This window comes from Montipora foliosa, chromosome 2, assembly GCF_036669935.1.
Source record: "Montipora foliosa isolate CH-2021 chromosome 2, ASM3666993v2, whole genome shotgun sequence".
NCBI lineage: Eukaryota > Metazoa > Cnidaria > Anthozoa > Scleractinia > Acroporidae > Montipora > Montipora foliosa.
The window spans coordinates 64,388,623-64,408,223 of record NC_090870.1 but is presented as its reverse complement, the minus strand read 5'-3'; the positions used below and the strand labels follow the sequence as shown (position 1 = coordinate 64,408,223).

Sequence of the window (19,601 nt, the reverse complement as noted above, 5' to 3'; positions counted from 1 at the left end):
GCGTGCCTTGCTTCTGCTAAAAATGTCATCTCGAAATTTTCTCATTAATACTACTAAGTAATCACATGATTTTTTACTCGTGTTTATATTTATTCCAAATTGCACTCGAAATATGTTATTTCCTATATAAATGATTTGAACCAAGGGGTTACGTCGTACCGTGCTGCGCTCTTAAAGCGCGGTACTGCGATATAAGCCGGATACAGGTTAGTCTACTCGAATAAAAACGAACGTTCAATTTACTACGCCTGCAAAAAGGACTCTTGTTTTCCCACCCTCATCTACGATTACTTGATTGCACGTCCGACCCGAGCTCTGATTTCTTAGATGTGCAGTGTTGAGGTATAATATACCGCTTGTTTTAATTTTTCCTTTGACATGTGGATGCTGAGCATGAGCATTTTGTCGATACTTTTAGTGCGATGTCAGGCAAATAAAAAGAGGACAACGATGAATTCAGATACACCATAGGGGCGTAAAAATTTATAAAATTCTTATCTGTAGTAACTGTAACTGAAGCAAAGCCTGGTTCGCACTTATATGCGAAAGCGCAGAAGCGTTTTGTTCATTTTTACCTTTCGTTAGGACAATAGACAAAATACCACAAGTCTAAGCATGTTGCTCCTCCTTATGATTACAGCATAAGAGGTAATCGTTTTAATCTAATAGCTTGTGATTTCACCTTGACAAAAAAGACGGTAACAATTTTAAAATCCGCTCCTTTATTTCATACAATTTTCTTTTCAAAAATGACAGTACTTCTGCACTTTAACTTACAGCCCTTTCTTCTATGATCAAATTTTCAGTAATGTAATTATGAACGAGCCAATTCTGTACCCAGAAATTTTATCTATGATCGGTAGTCAGTGGCACCAGTAACTGGCGAATCTTCTGTCGTTTGTGCATGGCAATATCATCAAACCGCTGAGCATAAATCCTGTAGATTTCATTGCGCCTCTCTCTGGTGTCGTTGATCGACAGCTTCGGTTCCTCCTCCACAGGTCGCCGGGTGCAGGATGCCGTTAGGCCACCATTTACCTTGACTTTTCCCGCTTTTACCGCGGCCTGCGATCTCCCGGTAGGCTTGTCCAAAGTTTTGGCGCCAATTAATGGCAATTTGGAACCAGGAGCGGACTGAAAGTTCAATGGACGTCAAGCTAAGTTGCCTCCCACGTAGACACTCTTAGGGCTTCGTCACGCGTTTCTCCCCCACAAGCTCGTGGGAGAGGAACGCGTGAATGTAGAGTGTAGAGTGTCTGCGTGCGAGGCTACAAGCTAAGCACACGGAACAGAATTTTTAACACAAAGAGAAACAGGTTATCAAGTGCTAATCCTGGGACAAGTGCGACCAAAACTTAAGGTTGTCGTGGTATGTTAAACGGTTTGGCGAAGCCCCGGCTTGTCAAAAAATCTTTAGGGCACTGTCATACAACAATAGGCAATTTTCGCGCTCCTAAAAAGATAATACCTATACCAGCTCTCACCGTTTTACGATTGTTTTTCCAACAATTAATTATAAACACTGGAATCTGGCCATTTTCGGGTCTTTTCTTTTTTTCGCACATCTCTTTGTCAATAAAAGGGACCTCAGCTAAAAGAAATTTTAGCATACCTTTTTGCGCAGGAATTAAATTGCTAATTTTGCTTGCTGTTGTCTGACGGCATTCTCGTCACCAGAGCCTCGGATCGACCCAAGGCTCTGGGAATCTCTATGTACGAGAACATGCGCCGTAGAGTTCTTATAGCCAAAAAATGGCTATTTGAACCTTACGGCGCCTGCTCACTCCTCGTGCTAACATGAATGCACCAATTAGAGACGCTCTTGATTGTTCTTCACAAAAACCAATGAGAAGACCATTTGTTTCAGGGTTCCCCAGAGCTCTTCTCTCCCTCAGTCAAGAGAAGAGCTCTGGGGTCGAGATTGTTGCCTGAAGGTTACCTTGATTCATGATCAATTTTCAACTTCAATCAAAAGTAGAATATCTTTGCAAGGTATGGTCATACGTACCTGAGCCCGCAGTAATCGAGCATGCCAATAGTTCGATCTTGTAACGTGACCTGCAAACTCCTTGTTGATACCTTCCAGCCTAAAAACACAGATGAACCGAGTAATAAATTTAAACAAGCATCAAAGTAAGAAACAAAGTTATTAGTTAACTTTCTACCAAAGTTTGCAAACAACAAAGACAAAACGAAAAGCTTGGCTATGTTTTTTCTTTGTAACGATCCATCATCATTTTATTTTTGTTACCAACGAAAACTTATTTCCCAACAGAAATTTTATTCAAATATATTTCCTTTGACCATTGTGAACAGTATTTGCTCTTTTCCTCATCGTTTTGCAGTCGTTATCAGCCTGCTGTCTACGTAAACTGAATTGAGGTGAATTTACTGATCCAGGTCTTGCAGAGATCTGTCGTTTAGACTTAACGGTTTTGGTCATGGAGTTACATATATTGACCACTCCCCATGGCCAATGAAACACAATCACGACAGAACACAACATTTAACAACAACTGTTAAGAATCCCAACTGGCCGGAGGCAAGCTAGTTGGCTATTTAGGAGTACAGCTGAGAAGTTGAACCAGGGACTACCAGGAACAAATTCAACCAGTAGTCAGAACGTGTCTTGACCTCGGGATCCCCGGATCTCAAGGCACAACATGTTCTCGAGAGTGGAATTACGACAATCATATAATATCACCCAGCGTTGAATATATGATAATCATAAACTGGACCACGATGAACAAGTTACAAAGTTTCAAAGTTAATGTTTGTTTCCTGGCATCTAGAATAGGATTACTATAATTCATGAATGATTAAGCTTAAGCGATGATTTCAAAATGGTTAACTTTGTTTTAAGTGTGGCCGGACCTTTCTCGTTAGTTGTCTGAAACAATTTGTTAGTGAGTGTTATCGCACGTTTACAGCCCGGTCTTACGAAAAATAAGTTAAATTATTGTGTTTAAAAATTTCGTCTAAGCAAATGGCGATTCGGTGGTTTAGTGGTTAGGAGAGGTGACAGGGGAGCTAATAATCGTAGGTTCGAGTTCCGATTCCGGATGTCTGGGTTGTGTTTTAAAAGAAAAATGTTCAACTGTCAGTGAATAATGATAATCGCATATTCAACGGCGGTTGATACTATACGATTATCGTAATACCAGTCTCGAGAATGAGTCTGCAAGCATCCCAACCGCTCGACCGCACTGTCTCCGAGTTTTAAACTTACAGTAAAAACCCGCATAAAAGAACCTACGTTTTTCAGTTTCAGGCTGATACCGCTCTTATATATTGGGTACTTAGTGAAAGATCAGCCTCAAGCTGTTCTTAACATGTTCTTAAATTCTGTCTGAAAATTACACACTTTAGTATTGCACAACTGACACTGCTTTATTTATTCTTTGGTTGCACAACAGTATTGTCAAGAAAAACAATTTAATTCATACATTTGTATACATTTGTTATTTTGCAGAGATTTTTTGCTGTGTTTCACTTTCACTGTGCTATAAAAATTAAAGGACAAAGAGCACAAGAAATTCCAATAAAGAAAATTGATTTTAGAATGACATGGTTATCCCGACCCAGTAATTTTTAATCCAACTGGTACCCAGTATTTCCTTAATATAAGAACCAGTTGAATTTATCAGGCTAAATTGATTCCAATGTATATGGCGTTCTTTTAAACCAAATTTCAACCTGGAGGTTCTTCATCCACTTGCTCTTTTATCAGGGTTTTTACTGTAGTAAATAATAAACACTACATCGCGGCAAACTCACTCTCTGGCGAGGGCCATCTTTACTTCGTTTTCGTCGTTATTCGCTCCTTTAGACATCCATGGCGTATTGATGATTATCTAAGACAAATTTCATGGAAAAGAAATATTTCAATTCAAGTAAACCAAACTCTTTTAAGGGAACAAAGAATTCTCTGCATGGTAATTATCTTTAAAATGAACACCAATTTCAAAAACGTAAAACAAAGATTCAGTGGTGTAGCTTTTCTAAGGTAATTTAATTAACATGTAGAGCGGTTTCCAATTGAGTGTCGAAAGTAATTAGCAAATTGCTTTGGTTTATGATTACTTCACTCAATGATTGGTTCGAAGTTCTCGCGCCATTTTTTTAACTAATCAGAGTGAAACCATGGAGAGGCTATGGTGAAACCAATACCAATCGTGGCTCCCGTGTGCACATTTTCCCGCGCTTTGTGTCGGCTATGTGTAATTACTTCGAGTTTTGATTGCTTTACCGGATTGTCTCCGTCCTTTTTGATTGGCCAAAGTAATTACTTTTGTTTCGGTTTTCGACAATCATTTGAAAACCGCTCTATTTTCCAAGACAAGTGCGAGGACTGCTTCTCCCTTATGTCTACAGCCGGCACTTCAATTCATTCACCGAGTCCTTTCACGGGAACACATGGGCGCGACAAATTCACCTGCTTCATAGCTCAGTTGGTACAGCATTGCACCGACGTCGCAGAGGTCACGGATTCGAATCCCGTTCGAGGTCACCTGAATTTTTTTAGTGTCTCTAATTCGAGGCAATTGCTTAAATTGTCCATAAAAGAGCAAGGAGAGCTTCTCCCTTGCGGGTATTTTCCCGCAGCAAAAATAGTCTAATTAAGGCGTAAAAAAGTTCAGTTAATGCCCGCACAAACGGCTTCAAATTCCGTATGATTTTGTTGAGTGACATTGAACGATGTTGATTGCTGAGGAGGGAAAACGTTTTCAACACATTATCAACATTTGATTCAACAAAGCTCCCGAGAGGCCTTGTATTCAGTCCCAGGCTGCAGTCGCCGTTGTTACCATAGATACGGACACGATACGTCATTGAGGGACCGAATAGTGCGCACGCTCATACCCAACAATGTTGAAAGAGTCGAGTGAAGCTATGATCCTCGCAGTTACGAACGCAATTTAAGCAACTGCGGAGAGAAGCCTGAAATATTGAAAGAGGGAGGCAAAAGTCTTCAACTTCATTCAGCATTCGCGAAAACAAAAGAAATGTTGAATGGTTGTTGAAGTAAAGTTTAAACGCATTTAAACTCATTCAACATCAACTCAACTTCGAGTCAACATGTTTCAACACGGTTGAAAGGGCGCAGCACATGGTTTCAACATCGCTGTTCAACAAAAAAGAACGGATGTTGAAGACCTTTGCTCGGGACTTTACTTGCGCAAGGCTCGTTTTCGCGTTCGCCTTTTAATCCAGAAGTCAAGGCCAAATACTGACCTGTTTGGAAGCCAATTTGGCGCGGAAAGTTTTGCCTGTGGAGCGCCGACTCTGCAAAAAAAAAAAACACCACGAAATCAAGTTAAAGGAGTACCTCAGTTTAACTATTCGAATTTAGCTCAAGCTTCTTTAAATACCTGATGAACTGAAGATGATGGCCCTGTTTTTCCTTTTTCGATATAATCTACAAATGCGAAGAGAAAAATATTTGTGAGTGACAGTACGAACTCAGGAACAAAAATTTGCTGAAAGTCACGAGATATTTTTTTGGGTTGTCCTCTGTACAATGCTTCTCTAAATGCTTCAGTGGTGACTTGCGCTCATCAAGGGAAGTCTCTATCTCCTTTACTTGGCCTAGCAGTCAACCCTTTCCCGGATACATTTATTTATAAAACGCCTCCCTTGGGAGATTAAGCACACCCCCTGTTGCAAAAGCCAATCAAACAGAGCTATCACAGTGTCAAGGGAAATAGGATACTTTTCGTGGGAAAAACCTGTTCCTAAAAATAAATTTACTCACTGCTCGGGAAAGGGCTGACTCAAGGAATTAGTGGAGATAGACGCTCCCCTTGATCAGCTCACGACGAGACTTACAAAAGACGCGAGCTGATCATATATACAGCACAAAATAGGCGTTTTTGTCTTATTTTAGTGGTGTTTGAGCGAGGCTCCAGCACTTGGCTAAGTAGCCTGACTTCTGGCTGTCATACACAGTATTGGTCTCATTCACACAGAAGCCCTTCAAGCTAATCCTGCCAGACCGACCACTTGCTGGAAAGGTCAGACCACAACACCGGCAACTCCGTGTCCTACATGGTTCATGGTTCATGGTTCATTTATTTCACACTATTTACATATATTTACATAACTATTTACATAACATTCACACTATTTACATAACATTAACATAGAAAGAAAAGTATAGTCACAACACTACTCTTTGTAATTTGTAATCGAAATCCAGAACTTGGCTAAGTAGCCTGACTTCTGGCTGTTATACACAATTGTGGTCTCATTCACACAGAAGCCCTTCAAGCTAATCCTGCCAAGCCGACCACGTGCTGGAAAGGTCAGACCACAACACCGGCAACTCCGTGTCCTACTCTTTTCGAATAGTGTGTGGGATCTTTAACGTCCCATAGAGTTCATGAGACGGGACCTCCGGCTTATCGTCCTTATCCGAGAAGACATGAAAGTCTAACCATTTGCAGATGTAGTTACAAAGGCAGCACCTTCTCCTCAGTTATTTAAAGACCCTGATGTGTCTTTCAAAGAACAGGGTTTTTATAGGGACTTCGTTTTGTCCACGTCTCAAAATAACATGTGAAGTTCTTTGTATAACTGCTCTCGAGTCCTAGAGAAGACACGAACTATAAATGCTTATGCGTAAGTTTTCGACAAGACACGTCTCGCTCGCTCCAGTCAAAAATGGCAATGATTCTCGATACGAGGAAAGAATTTCCTTAAATTTTCTGCATGGGAGGTGGCAATTCAGTGCAGAATTGCTTGACAATTGTTGACTTTTATTTAAGGTCTTCATAAGGAAGAACACTTCTCGAAATTAAAAAGAAAGAGGTCTTGGTGGCACGCATTTTTCTTTTCAATACAAAACAGTACAATACAATACACTACGATTCACCCTTATCACTCGGGGGCCATTTTGGAGTCCGTGGGGAATAAAGGCTTTGTCTTTGCATTGTCTTTGCCCGTCCAGCCTCACACTGAATGAGAGGTTAGATAGGCAAAATCTTTTGTTTGGACGTTGAGTGATACGGGTCTATGCGTTTTATTAAAGTGCTACTATGACCAAAAAATATTTTTTTCTTTGGATTTCAAAACTATGTTAATTAAACAGTAACTGAACGAAGTTTTAAGCCATGATTTAAAAAAGACACCTGTTTGTTTTAACTGGAATTTTCCTGTTTAATGGTCCGCCATTACTAACTTTAAAATCTTGAGAGAGCTGGACCGAGGAGAAAATGACTCAATAGTTTAAGAATGCAATGCGTGTGTACACTGCTGAATTAAATTAATATGCAGCACGGGAGTTTCGGGCTTTCAGACTTTTGAACTCGTGTTTTGCATATATAATAAGGTGCGTTTACACGCTGAAATTTTAAGCTAGTGAGTAAATGACGTCCCTTTTCCCTAGATCCAACCCTCTGAGGTCCAATCGGTCAGTTTTGAACGTGAGTAATGGTGAAATCCAAAATTTACACTCAAAGTAAATAGCCTTTGGATAAAAATCAAAGCTTAAAATTTTGCCAGTCAAGTGCTGAGCAATCACACTTTCAAAATCCGAAGAAAAAACAGAACTTGTTTTTTTGTTCATAGTAGCACTTTAATTTTCCCAGTAGGGTTTTTCACAATCAATTTTCATAAAAAAATGTAAATTGACTTATAATGGGATAGCATTCGCTAAGATACAATTAAAACAATAACATAATACAGGCTTATCTACAGCGCATCGTCTCAAATAGCGGCAGATAACGGTTGATGTAACCGGAGCTTTATCGAAAAAAAAAACGCAAACCATTTATACGTGATCTATACGTCTCAGGTAAGACAAGGCCGTACTACGCGGTAGTGAGAGCATTCGCCTCCCACCCATGTGGCCGGGGGGTTGAGTTTGTTGGTTCTCTACTCTGCTCCTAGAGGCAGAGTAGAGGGTAGAGGGTAGAGAGGGTACTCCGGTTTACCCCCCTCCTCAAAAGCCAACCTTCGATTTGATATGAGTTGATTTGATTTCTGTGTCCAAGCGCTAAATTTATTATTATTAAAGATCATTACGATTAGCAACTTACCAAGCATGGTTGATACAAGTAGCAGAGTGGATTTCAACAGCACTCGATTTTCCTCAGTTTTGTTGAATAGTAATGACTGCCCAATTTCATAAAAGCCGAGAGAAGCCAAGAAGCGTTGGTGTTCAGGCTTGTACCACAGCGAACGAAGTACAAAATCACTTGTTTTCATGATTCTTTCGGGATAACGGCAACTCAGGCTCAGCTAGATAAAAAGACAAAAACACGTGGTTCAGTGGTACAGTCTTAAAACGTCCGCAGATAAAGTAATAAAGAAACTAAACTAGTCCAAACTAATCAAAATCCGCGTCAACAACGGAAGCCCCCTTTTTTCATATCACGATGCATGTCAGCCTCCTTTTCAAGTTTTTTCGACTTTAATAATATACTGCGCCCTTATTTTATCAAAAGAGATCTTGTTCTCAGATTTGTTTAGAGGATCTCAAAAGGCCTTTTAAATGAACCGTTATTTTTGTAGGCTTTACGCGGAGAATAGCGGGATATCACGTTCTTAGAGAACAGTTCCTCTCTTCTATAAACATTTCTTTTCCGTCACGAATTAGATGCAAATATCCACGGCGAAACTTACAAATTGTTTGACCTTCTCCATGGTGTTTTTCGTCAAGTTTTTAACGACTTTAGCCAAAGTGTAACCGCCACTGGAGGCCACTTTGAGAAAATCTATAAAAGACAAACAAAAAATCAATATTTGAAACTATTTCCACAAGACTTTTCAACCAATACCACGAGACACTGCCTTAGCTATGCCATAGGCAACTTGTTTCCAAGCTCTCTTCTTCCCGAAACCTGGGTAACAGATTCAAATTCAGGCTAAATTCACGTCAATCGTACCGCAAACAGCTGGCAGGGCTTGTGAAGCCATAAACAGAAGGCCGTCGGGATCCCAATGTGGGAAAACTACAAATGGATCCCTGTCGTAGGCGCCATCTTTTTGAAAGTCAAATCCTAAAAAGTTGAGGAATTCTCTGGCGCCGGGTGCCTCTAACACGATTGAGCTCAACTGTGCACACATAGTAAAGTCCTCCGTTGATAGAAGCTCAGGGTGCTGATACGACAAAAGCATCTGATGTGCCAACTGCACCTAGAAAAGAAAGAGAACTAGTACATACATACATACAATCATGTACATAATTGGCCACTCCCCATAGGAGCTTTTCAGGGCTAACGAAACGACATCAATGACACAACAGAACAAAACAGCAAGCTTAAGAATCGCAACCAGCCGAAGGCAAACCAGTTGGCTATTTTCAACGGCAGCCGAGAAGCTGAACCACGGACTACCAGTAACAAATTAAAGGAGCGGTCAGCAAGATACCCAGGAAAAATGGCATGAAGGCAGGTTTAAATGTTTTGACTTGAAGTAATACATGTACTATGCAAAATAAAAGGTAACGAGTTCCATGGATTTAGGTATATTAGTCGGTGGAACGGATGAGAAATTTATCTTTCTAAGGTGCAGACTAACTAGGCAACAATCTATTTAGGGTGGTGTCTTACAACATCCTTGAGAGCTGGCAGCACATGAGGCAAAGAGCTGTGTTGGAACAACAAATGAGTCAGCATCTCTTGAAACGACTTTATCTTGATTTCCACAGATGGCACTAAAATAAGTAAAAAAATTGAGGTGTAGTTTCATAAAAGAAACATAACATTGCCTATAGTTGCATACAAGAACAAAACATTGCCTATTGGCAGCAGTGACAGCAGTACATACTGATACTTAATATACATACTTAATTGACCCCTCCACATAGATGCTTTTCAGGGCCAATGAAGTATAATCAACAAAACAACAGAACAGAACAACAACAAAAATAGGAATTCCAACTGGTCAGAGGCAAACCAGTTGGCTATTTACAAGTGTGGCCAAAAAGGATGAACCAGGGACTACCAGGAACAAATTCAACGAGTGGTCAGAACAGGTCTTGAGCTCGGGATCTCTGGATCTCAAAGCAACCGCCCATTACCATTACCTGGGCCACACTGCCTCCACACCTCACCTTCTACCAATGAGGCCGGGTTCCATTTACAGAATTGGCATCACCTGTGGATTGAGCTTGTTGGGTCTCTTCTCTGCTTTGAGAGATTTTTCCCTGGTTACATGTACTTCGGCTTTCCCCTCTCCTCCCTCTTGTCAAAAACCAACATTTGATTTGATTTGAGTTAATTTGCTTTGATTTCAATGTTAACAGTGTCCCCAATTTATAGTGCCTCCTGAGTGCTAAAATACACTTGACACTCAAATAAACTTCGTTATTTTGTGGCCAGCTTGTCAACCTTGCTCTGCATAAAAAAGTGAAATCAGTACCCCCTCATTGAAATATGGCAAGGAGAGGTTTCACTACTTGAAATGTCCAAATGTATGAGTCAGGTGCTGACCTTTTCTGTCCAGAGTTTCGGCTGTGACAAAAGGAAACCTTTCCTGAGAGGATGTTTGCACTGCTTGATCCAGTTCCCTATGAAAGATCTCATGACGCAACTTCATAAAATTTACTGTCGTATCAAATCCAACATGAACAAATGATGCCCAGAAGTCTGGAGATGACATCCCTTCAACACCTCTAACTTGTGTCAATGCTCCTCTGAGAGATTCACTCACAGTTTGACCCTAAAAAGAAAAAAAATCATAAAACAGTAATGGGAAATTAAGGAAGATCAGTAGTGAATTGGTGAAGATATACTGTAATTTCCAGCCGCTTACCTGTGCGGTAGATTACCTGCATCAGTCATTTTTTGCAAGAACAAGAAAAAAGTTTCAACAGATTACTTGCACTAGCAGATAACCCACACCGAAAAATAAAAGAAATTCATGAACCGCTTGTAAAAATCCGTTCTAAAAAAATCATTTTCTCAGGATCTACTGACTCTAAGAAATCACTTGAAACAGGAAAATACTCTCTACCTCAAGGCAGTGCTTGATAGGAATATTTTACTGATGTGCCAAACATTGTGGTGTTTTAAAATTTTTCCATGAATGTTTATTTACATGCGTGCCCATAATCACCTTTTACATGTATGTCACATCATATTAATTATGCAGCAGCAGCAGCACCATGAAATGAACATGTCGGCATCATTTTTTCTGTGTGAATTACGTTGAAGCCTGCTATTTCACAATTTTTTATTCTTTTGTTTTCTGAGTTTATTATTATGTGATACGTATACAATATGAGGAACATACCATTTCTAATCCTGAGTAGAACTGGCAAAACAAGTTTAGGAGTGCGGTCTGAGGAGCAGACCAAAGTGGCAAAATCACAGATTGAGCACCAGCAGCCAGGAGAGCCAACGCCAAGTTGAAGTTTGCAGATTTCAGCTGGCAATAGTGGTGTGCACACCCGCAACAAGCATTCATCACCACAACCTTTGCAGATATTTTTAGCATGGCAATGTCAGAGATTGTGACAACAAAGGCCTCCGGAGGTGGATGGTTACTGTGGCAATAAGCTTCAGGAGATAGCGCTATGCACGAATCAGACCAGCTTCCATAGGTTACCAAGTGAACAACAGATGCATTTGGCAATGCCTTAAGAAAATGGTCCTTGGTTGCTAAGGAACCACTAACAGGGTCCACTCCTAAGAGTGCTGCAATTGTGTTGACTTCCACCTCTGCTAGATCTGACTGGTTTGGTGGACTCCATATTTTTCCATACAAATCTACACTTGAGATGTGAGGATTTCCCTGTACAAGAATCTCTGTAGACGTAGCAGCTTTGTCTCCAGCACTGGATGAATCTTGCAACAATTTGATTTGCCGTTGCAATAATCTAATACAAGGAAGAATGCGAACAGTGAACACCTCGTGCAAGTACTGACCATCTTGATCCTGTAAGCATGGAAATGGCACTAAATTTACCTCTAGATCAGGAATAACAATGAGGTCATTTGCGTTATTCAAAGCTAACTCTTTGAGCTCATTCTCCACTGGAACCAAAAGAAGACGATACAGCTTTTGTAGAGGTGTTAGTTTGGAATTGCGTAAAAACTCACATGATAAACACGACCTTTGAGTCTTCTCTTCATTTGGTGTGTCATGAGGATTGTTTGTTACATCAGGTGGCAAAGCTAGATGATCACAGTTGTAGCTTTCCTGACAGCTACTGTGAATTTCTTCTATACACAATCTTATCTTGTCAGCAAAACTGTAATGCTCACAGCAAATGTGCCGGTGACATTTTACGATGCCTTTTCCTGGTGAAAGCATCCATAAAAGGAATCCAGAGGGAATCGTGGAAAAGAACAATATAGATGCCTGCTGTTGACTAAGGACGTCCACCATGTCATTTGCTGAGTAAGGTGGCACTAGTGGCTCAGATGGGCACGCCTCCTTCGGGTTTAAAATCCTTTCATGTCTCAAAATGTTTACAAGAATTCTTGACCTACAATGTTCTGCAATTTCCAAAGCTTCCTCTTGTAGATTCATTTCAGTTAATACCTCTTGCAAATCTTTGTAGCACTGGTCTAGCTTTTCAAGCAAAGGATCTTGGTAAATTAAACTTCTCCCATATTTTGACAACAGCTTCTCTTCCAGAACTGGAATGGCCTTGTTGAAGTAATGACTACTTGTTTCAAAATTTCTCATTGATGCTGAAATTTGTGCGAGAGCAAGGCAACCCTCAAGCTCCTCTTCCAAATCATTTTGTTCTAAAGCCAGTCTTAAACTTGTTTCATAATAATACTGTGCATGGTGAAGCTGATGCAATTCCTTGTAACATGCACCAATAAGACTGTATGCCTTGCAAAGTAAATCATCCATCTTGTTCACCTTTACTAAATGCAGATGACGTTCAAAATGGTTAAGCGCTTCATTGTAATTTCCCATCAGTCTATGCATGCAACCATAATTTTTTAGGGCAATTAGCTCTGACATTTTATCATCCAAACTCTGTGCAAGCCTCAGGTGTTGTTCATGATTGACAGCTGCCAATTTAAAGCTTTTCAAATGGGCATATACCATGCCAATGCTACCATAAGCATAAGCAGCTCCTTGCCGATCCTTTAGCTTCTTACAAAGTTGCAGTTCTGTCTGATGACATTGCAAGGCTTTTTCATAGTTGCCTTGTAAGAGTTCTAGTTCACCAAGATTTGAATATGCTGTGGTTACTAGGTTCTCTTCATCAACACACTTCAAAAGTTCTATGTATTCTTGGGCATAATGCAAGGCATTTTCAAAGTCACCCATAAGCTTATAAGCCGCAGATAAATTCCACACTGCCCTACGTTCAAGATCACTGTTCCAATATTCTTTCTTTCCTTCCTTGTCACATTTTTGAAGATCTCTTCCAACTGCAAGAAGTTTGCCATTGTAAGAAATAGCCTGGGTGTACTGTGCAAGTCTGTGATAGATATTTGCTAATTTCACATAGGATTTAATTTCAAATTCCTTGTCCGTGAAATCTAGAGCCATTGCCAAACACTGTTTGCAAAGTGCCAGGGCATCAATGTACTGATACAGAGAGAAATGAGTTTCAGTCAACAGAAGCAAGGCTGTCATCATCCCCCTTTTTCTGCCATTGTCCACTATATCCTTCCCTTCTTCCTCATTTTTGTGGTTTCTGTGATCAATGGATGAAAATCCAAAGGCCTGATCAGAAACAGATGATTCCATTTCATCACAAACAATGTCAAGACTTCCAGTACTCTCACTTGTTCTTTCCTTGGAAATTTGATTCTTGTCTTCCATGCTTTGTTTTGAGTGTATAAGAAGGTCTGCATGCCACCCATAGTGGGCTTTTAATGCAGTTGAGATTACATCAATACAGACATGGTAGTTGTGAGTTTCAAGCAGCCTTTTTCCAACTTGAATGAACTTGTTGAACTTAAAACAATCATCATCTGAAATAATCAAATTCATTGGCATCAAAGTGAAGGAAATTAAAAAAGTCAAAGGCAATCAGTGTCATCATCCAGCTCAATCAGTAATAATAATAGAGTTGACGGTAAAAATTAAGGGGTTCTAAATAAATTGTAGTGTTTCATTGATCAGTGGGGAATAAAACATAAAAACTTGGTTTTATATTTTTGTCGCGCCCATTGCTACTGCGCATTTTTTCGAGCATGTCACGCACACGTCATGCATCGCAGACTACGAAGGTAAACATGATGCTTAAGGCGCAAACATTTTCCACAAGAATGGAATGTGAAAGCGTGTGGCATCATGGGATAGCTGTACACCCAGGTCTTCTCGGAAATGTCACGCAATGACGTGACAGTGCGAATATACCATCGCTTTGAGAACTTCGCAGCGATTTTACTCTGATACTCTTGAATGCTCGGTGACCCCTATTTTTCTTTCCATAGATCACTTCCTTTTCTGAATTTGTCCATTTTAACAAAAAACAAAAAAAATCTGTGCATGAGAAGTTACAAATATTTTGCCTTTTATGCTCTCGTGCGACTGAAGTTTTCTTTGTAAGACTAATATGTATCGTTTTTCAAGGTCTATTTCACCTCAGAAAAAGACATCAGCTGCAAAGGCTACTTTAGTTATATCTAAATTTCACTAAATAAATGTAGCTTTTTTATTGCTGACAGTTGTAAGCTAAGATCGTCTTAAAATAACGCAAGCTTCTAAAAGTGCACCTCATGGTCTCGAAAATGAGCATGGTGACCCCCCAATTTTTGTGCCTTTTTGGCAAACGTAGATCATTACCTTTCTACGTGGCAAGTTTTAAAAAAATCTGTATGTGGGAACATTTTGGGCGCAAACGTCCTTAAATGACCTAATAAAGGTACGTAACTTGTACATGTAACTTAAATTAAAGTGCCTATGATTAGTAACCAATATCTTTTGCTTATTTTAAAGACCTTTACAAATGATGAAGAATGGTGTTTTCTATTTTGGAATATCTCCTCTTGTTTCTGAGATATTCAAGTTTTTGTTGAAAAATTGACGACATCACAAACTGTACTAAATCCCAAAATATTTAAGAATACCTCAGAAAATATTGGATTGGTGTTGTTCAAACTTGGCACCAGTAATGTACATCAGATAAGGCACAAAGTGACACCCAATAAGATGTTGCCATAGCAACGATTGTGTTTCCAGTCCCTACCTGCAATAAACCAAATATCTCCGATTTGAACAGATAAGTACAGGAAGATGGTCAGAATCAAATGCACATGTATGTATGTGCTGTCAATAATGCTTTACATCTCTGTATAAGCTTACTGAGAGTGAATATGCCTTATTATGACAATAAATGACAAAATCAATCCCGCGTCAAATAGACCCAGCAGCCAAGTATGAGAGTATAACTTTGTTTCTTTACTTGACATGTACACTTAACAGGCAGGTACTTAATTGCAGGACACAACTATCTCGTGTTCCTATTAAGAGGTTCCAGGGATATGTTCCCATGGAAAATTCTGAAATTTACACTCTCTGGAATGCATTTTCCTTGATTTTAGGAGGTAAATTCAAGGCTATTCATGATGTTCTTATCAACAAAAAATTCACTGTTTTTGTTCTAAGTTTTCAGCCTAAATTCTTGTTTCCTTTTACATGTAAAAATGTCCCTTTGTTTGAAAACATGCTCTCCCTGTCTCACGCCGATTATGTTGTAGTTATAGCGATTTCTTCCGAATTTTCACTCGGTCAGAAAGAGTTTTGAGAAGTAGATACAACAGATTTGATGACTCTTTATACCAAGAACTTCAGAATCTCCTTTCCTCCTTTTTCCTGCTGACATTTCAGCTTGCATGTTGTTGGCCAACATGGTTGAAATACACAACTGCATTTACACTGTTTCAAGTACACAAAGTACAAATACTGCTGACTAATGGGCTTTTTTGCCAAACACACGATTGATCGTGAAATGGGGTGTTAACGATCTTGTTTCTTCAGCTAACAAGTCCAAACAGCAAAAAAATGAAATAACGTTTGACCAAAGAAATTTACAAGAAAGCAGATTGAAGCTATTTATCTTAAATATTGTACATGTACAAATCTATTTCCGGCCGGGAAATCACCCTGACGGCCAGGTATTTTCCCCTGCTCCTGGCTATTATATACATCCCTGGATTACCGCTTCCAAGTTTGAACAACACTCATCCAATATTTTTGGGGATATTCTCAATTTTGTGATTTGACTTGATTTGTGTTAAATGTTAATTTCCGTTGCAGTGTCCCCAATTAGTGCACCAGCGCAAGAACAACTAGACACTTAGAAATAAAGTTCCTTTCCTTTCCTTTCCCATCCTTTTATGGCAGTCATGGGTACACTCAGTTACAATTTGACGTCATCAATTTTTGAACAAAAACTTAAATTATCTCTGGAACGAAAGAAGATATTCCAAAATAAAAAACACCATTTTTCATCATTTTGAAAGGTCTTTAACCCTTTGACGTCCAAACCGGCCGAAACCGGCAATACTTAGTATTTTACTCTGTCTAATGCTAGACGATTTTACTCGACAATGGGGAACCCCTGGGAGTCAATGGGTTAAAGTATGCAAAAGATATTTTTTACTTCACAAGCAATTTTACCACCTGATTAGAAAGATTTTAGAGCCCTTCATCTAATTGCAATTCACTCTGATGAAGGGCTGATGCTCAAAATTACAGTTGTTAATTTCTTTTAGTATATTACTAAAACAGTGGATAGCGTTGAACACGCCCGCTGATATTGGCTACTCATACTCCGGATATCCTTTGCCATTCACCTCCGAGCAATCCATGCAGAATTTGCACCTAAAAATGTTGTAATCTTTGCAGCAATAAATGAGTTAAAATCATCTTTTTGTGTCATATTATCTCACTGTTTAGTATATACTAAAACAACTATTCATATAAGTGCCGGTGGCTGGTGGTGAATATCCACCACTAGCCACCTCCACTTCAGTGAATAGGTGTTAATTATCAACTAGTTTGATAAATCAAATTTTTATAGTGAAAAGGAAAACTTTATTGCCGACATAAAAGCAATCTACAAATGCACTAACAAATGCAGATGAGCATATACAATCATGTAACTTGGCAATTAACCCCAGTTGGTTAGATCTCTTATCTCGATCCCCTGTACAATTTAAGTTTTACTGTTTCACACTTTTCTCTCTAAACAGCACGGAATGACATCCAAAAGGTGATGTTTGACAGTAAGGCATTGTGTCCATTACAGTGAAGTTCCATGCACAATCCTGTTCTCTGGGAAACTCAACAAGGTGAGGCTTCTTGGGTAACCAGCAGAAAACACACGATGACTAACTCAGATGTTACACTGGCCCGAAAAAACCCTTGATGTTGTATCAACTGTTAATATTTTTTGCCATTTGATGATTAACCCATTTGATGATAAGCACTGACTCGCTGACTGGAAAAGTAGCAAAGGGACTAATATTCAGTGCCCTTTTTGGGAGCAGGGGGGGCGCAGAGGTGAGAGCTCTCACCTCCCATCAATGTGCCCTGGGTTTGATTCCCAGAATTGGCGTCACAGGTAGGTGGTTCCAGTCAATACTCTCAGCTCCTAGAGGTTTCTTCCCGGTACTCTCACTGCTTTTCCTCTTTCCTTGACAACCAACCTACGATCACTCAGCCACTAAAAAAGACTGTGACCAATAACCCTTTTAGACAGTAATCTCACCTTGAACCGAGAGAGGCAATTCCTCTGACTCTGACATTTGACAAATGCATCCAACTACTTGAATGATACTTAAAAGCAGCTGCGTGGGATGAGCTTTGTCCAGCTCATAAGCTTTGAGATAAGATCTTAAACATTCACTGTAATTTCCTAGGTTTTCAAGGGCAACAGCTCTTAGGAAATGTCCCTGATAAAAAAAAAAATTAATAAAACTTTTCAGTTGAGTAATGATTATTTTCTTGGTTTTGGATCCTTCACTTAGAATTACACATACTAATCACTACTTAGGTACTTCAAAATTTATCTCACTTACTTTTGGCTTTTGTGGAATTACACTGATGAGGCTGTCTGCATCTTTCTTGGACTCGTTATACATTCCTAACTTAGCATAAACTACCGACCTGCAGCCAAGGACGTCTTCGTCATAAGAGCAAAGGCTCAAGGCACTACTGTAAAAGCTAATGGCTTGAAGAAACTCATCATTTTTGAAAGCTCTGTCGCCTTTGGCACAAAGAATATTGAACTGAAAAACAAGGAATAAAATTGTTAAGACTTATGTGTCAGGGGCAAGGAAGCAGAGTCATTCCCTGCAAAACTGCAGATGAAATTATTGAAAGTTAGACTAGCCCTCTCCAAATGAAAAGATGTCAACAGTCTTGTCGAGACCTTTGGGGATCTTTTAACTTTCTTGCTGCATGATTTGCTAACTTTGAGAACTTTTTTAGGATCATGGCAAGTTCCTTAAATTTTCCTCAGGAATTGTTGAAAGTAGTTTTCGCAGCAGCTGAACATTGTTGCAGATATTTCATAGATTCTTTAATTTTCGAAGATTTTTTATGGATCTTTTTTCTCCTAGCCGGTATTTGAAGAAATTCAAACATGCTCAAAGGTAAAAAATTTCAGCAGAGTTATCCATGTTTCAAATAAAACAGCCAAGAGATTACAATCTGGTCATAAAGGTGCCGCTACAAGGCAAGAAAGAGCCCACAATTGTCCCAGAAGTTAATTCCATAAATGACATTAACGGTGGGAAGTGGGAACATGTACACACAATATTAACTTAATGAATGCATGGGATGTGCAGAACATCTTGCTAGCTACAACGAGTTGCAAGATTTCGCTTTTCTAGCGACCAATACCGATGGTATCTACCTTTTCCACCTCCCCCACTCCCTCTCCCCCTGTCAATGTTGACTGTAATAATATAATAATAACGTTTATTTCCATTCTTAAAAATGGAATTTCTTGTATTGCTAGCAAGATTGATAAGGGGGGAGGGGGGCTGCAGTGTGGGAGATAATAGGTAAATTAATAACGCCCCAAGAAGGTGCGCACCGGTGGCTCAGTTGGTTGAGCACCAGGATGTCACGCGGGAGGTCGTGAGTTCAACTCCGGCCGGACCAACACACAGGGTCTTTAAATAACTGAGGAGAAAGTGCTGCCTTTGTAATTACATCTGCAAATGGTTAGACTCTCCAGTCTTCTCGGATAAGGACGATAAGCCGGAGGTCCCGTCTCACAACCCTTCAATGTTCATAATCCTGTGGGACGTAAAAGAACCCGCACACTTGTCGCAAAGAGTAGGATGTGGTTCCCGGTGTTGTGGTCTGTCTTCTGTGGAATATCATGGTTGGGAGGGTAAAAAAAGCGCACTTAATTTGGAGCCTCGCTCTGTTGTGCAACCCCCACCACAGTTGTGGTGTTAGTGGAATAATAATGTCTCCACTGATTTTGCAACTTGTTGTAGCTTTGGAAACAAAATCTTAGCTTACCTGTTCCATATCTCTGTCCTTAACTCCCACCAAATTTCAAAAGCACTTAATTAATTAAAACATCCCATTGAGGAACAAGCTTGCACTACCACCAAGAATCATATAATCATTTCATAGACTGGTGGCTTCTTAAAATCGATCGGCCATTTTGACTTTTTGTTTTGCTTAGCAACCCGGGCTGAGTTGAACCTAGG

At 39.7% G+C, this 19,601-nt stretch overlaps 1 protein-coding gene across 2 annotated transcripts; it reads right to left on the bottom strand.

The window, feature by feature from the left end:
• Nucleotides 1–616: 616 nt before the first annotated feature.
• Nucleotides 617–19,570, bottom strand: LOC137985536 (tetratricopeptide repeat protein 28-like). Of its 2 annotated transcripts, none has more exons than XM_068833156.1 (14): nucleotides 19,408–19,570; nucleotides 17,949–18,158; nucleotides 17,639–17,822; nucleotides 11,239–13,892; nucleotides 10,437–10,665; nucleotides 9,555–9,658; nucleotides 8,889–9,138; nucleotides 8,626–8,717; nucleotides 8,040–8,241; nucleotides 5,373–5,419; nucleotides 5,236–5,286; nucleotides 3,778–3,854; nucleotides 2,009–2,087; nucleotides 617–1,134 (listed from the first exon to the last, which is right to left on the bottom strand). In XM_068833156.1, exons 1-14 carry the CDS (start codon nucleotides 19,414–19,416, stop codon nucleotides 847–849), a joined length of 4,476 nt encoding a protein of 1,491 aa, XP_068689257.1. In that variant the 5' UTR covers nucleotides 19,417–19,570; the 3' UTR covers nucleotides 617–846. The 2 variants fall into 2 exon arrangements, with proteins under 2 accessions (XP_068689257.1, XP_068689262.1); XM_068833161.1 differs by lacking the exon at nucleotides 19,408–19,570 and adding an exon at nucleotides 19,090–19,249.
• Between the last annotated feature and the right edge of the window lie 31 nt (nucleotides 19,571–19,601).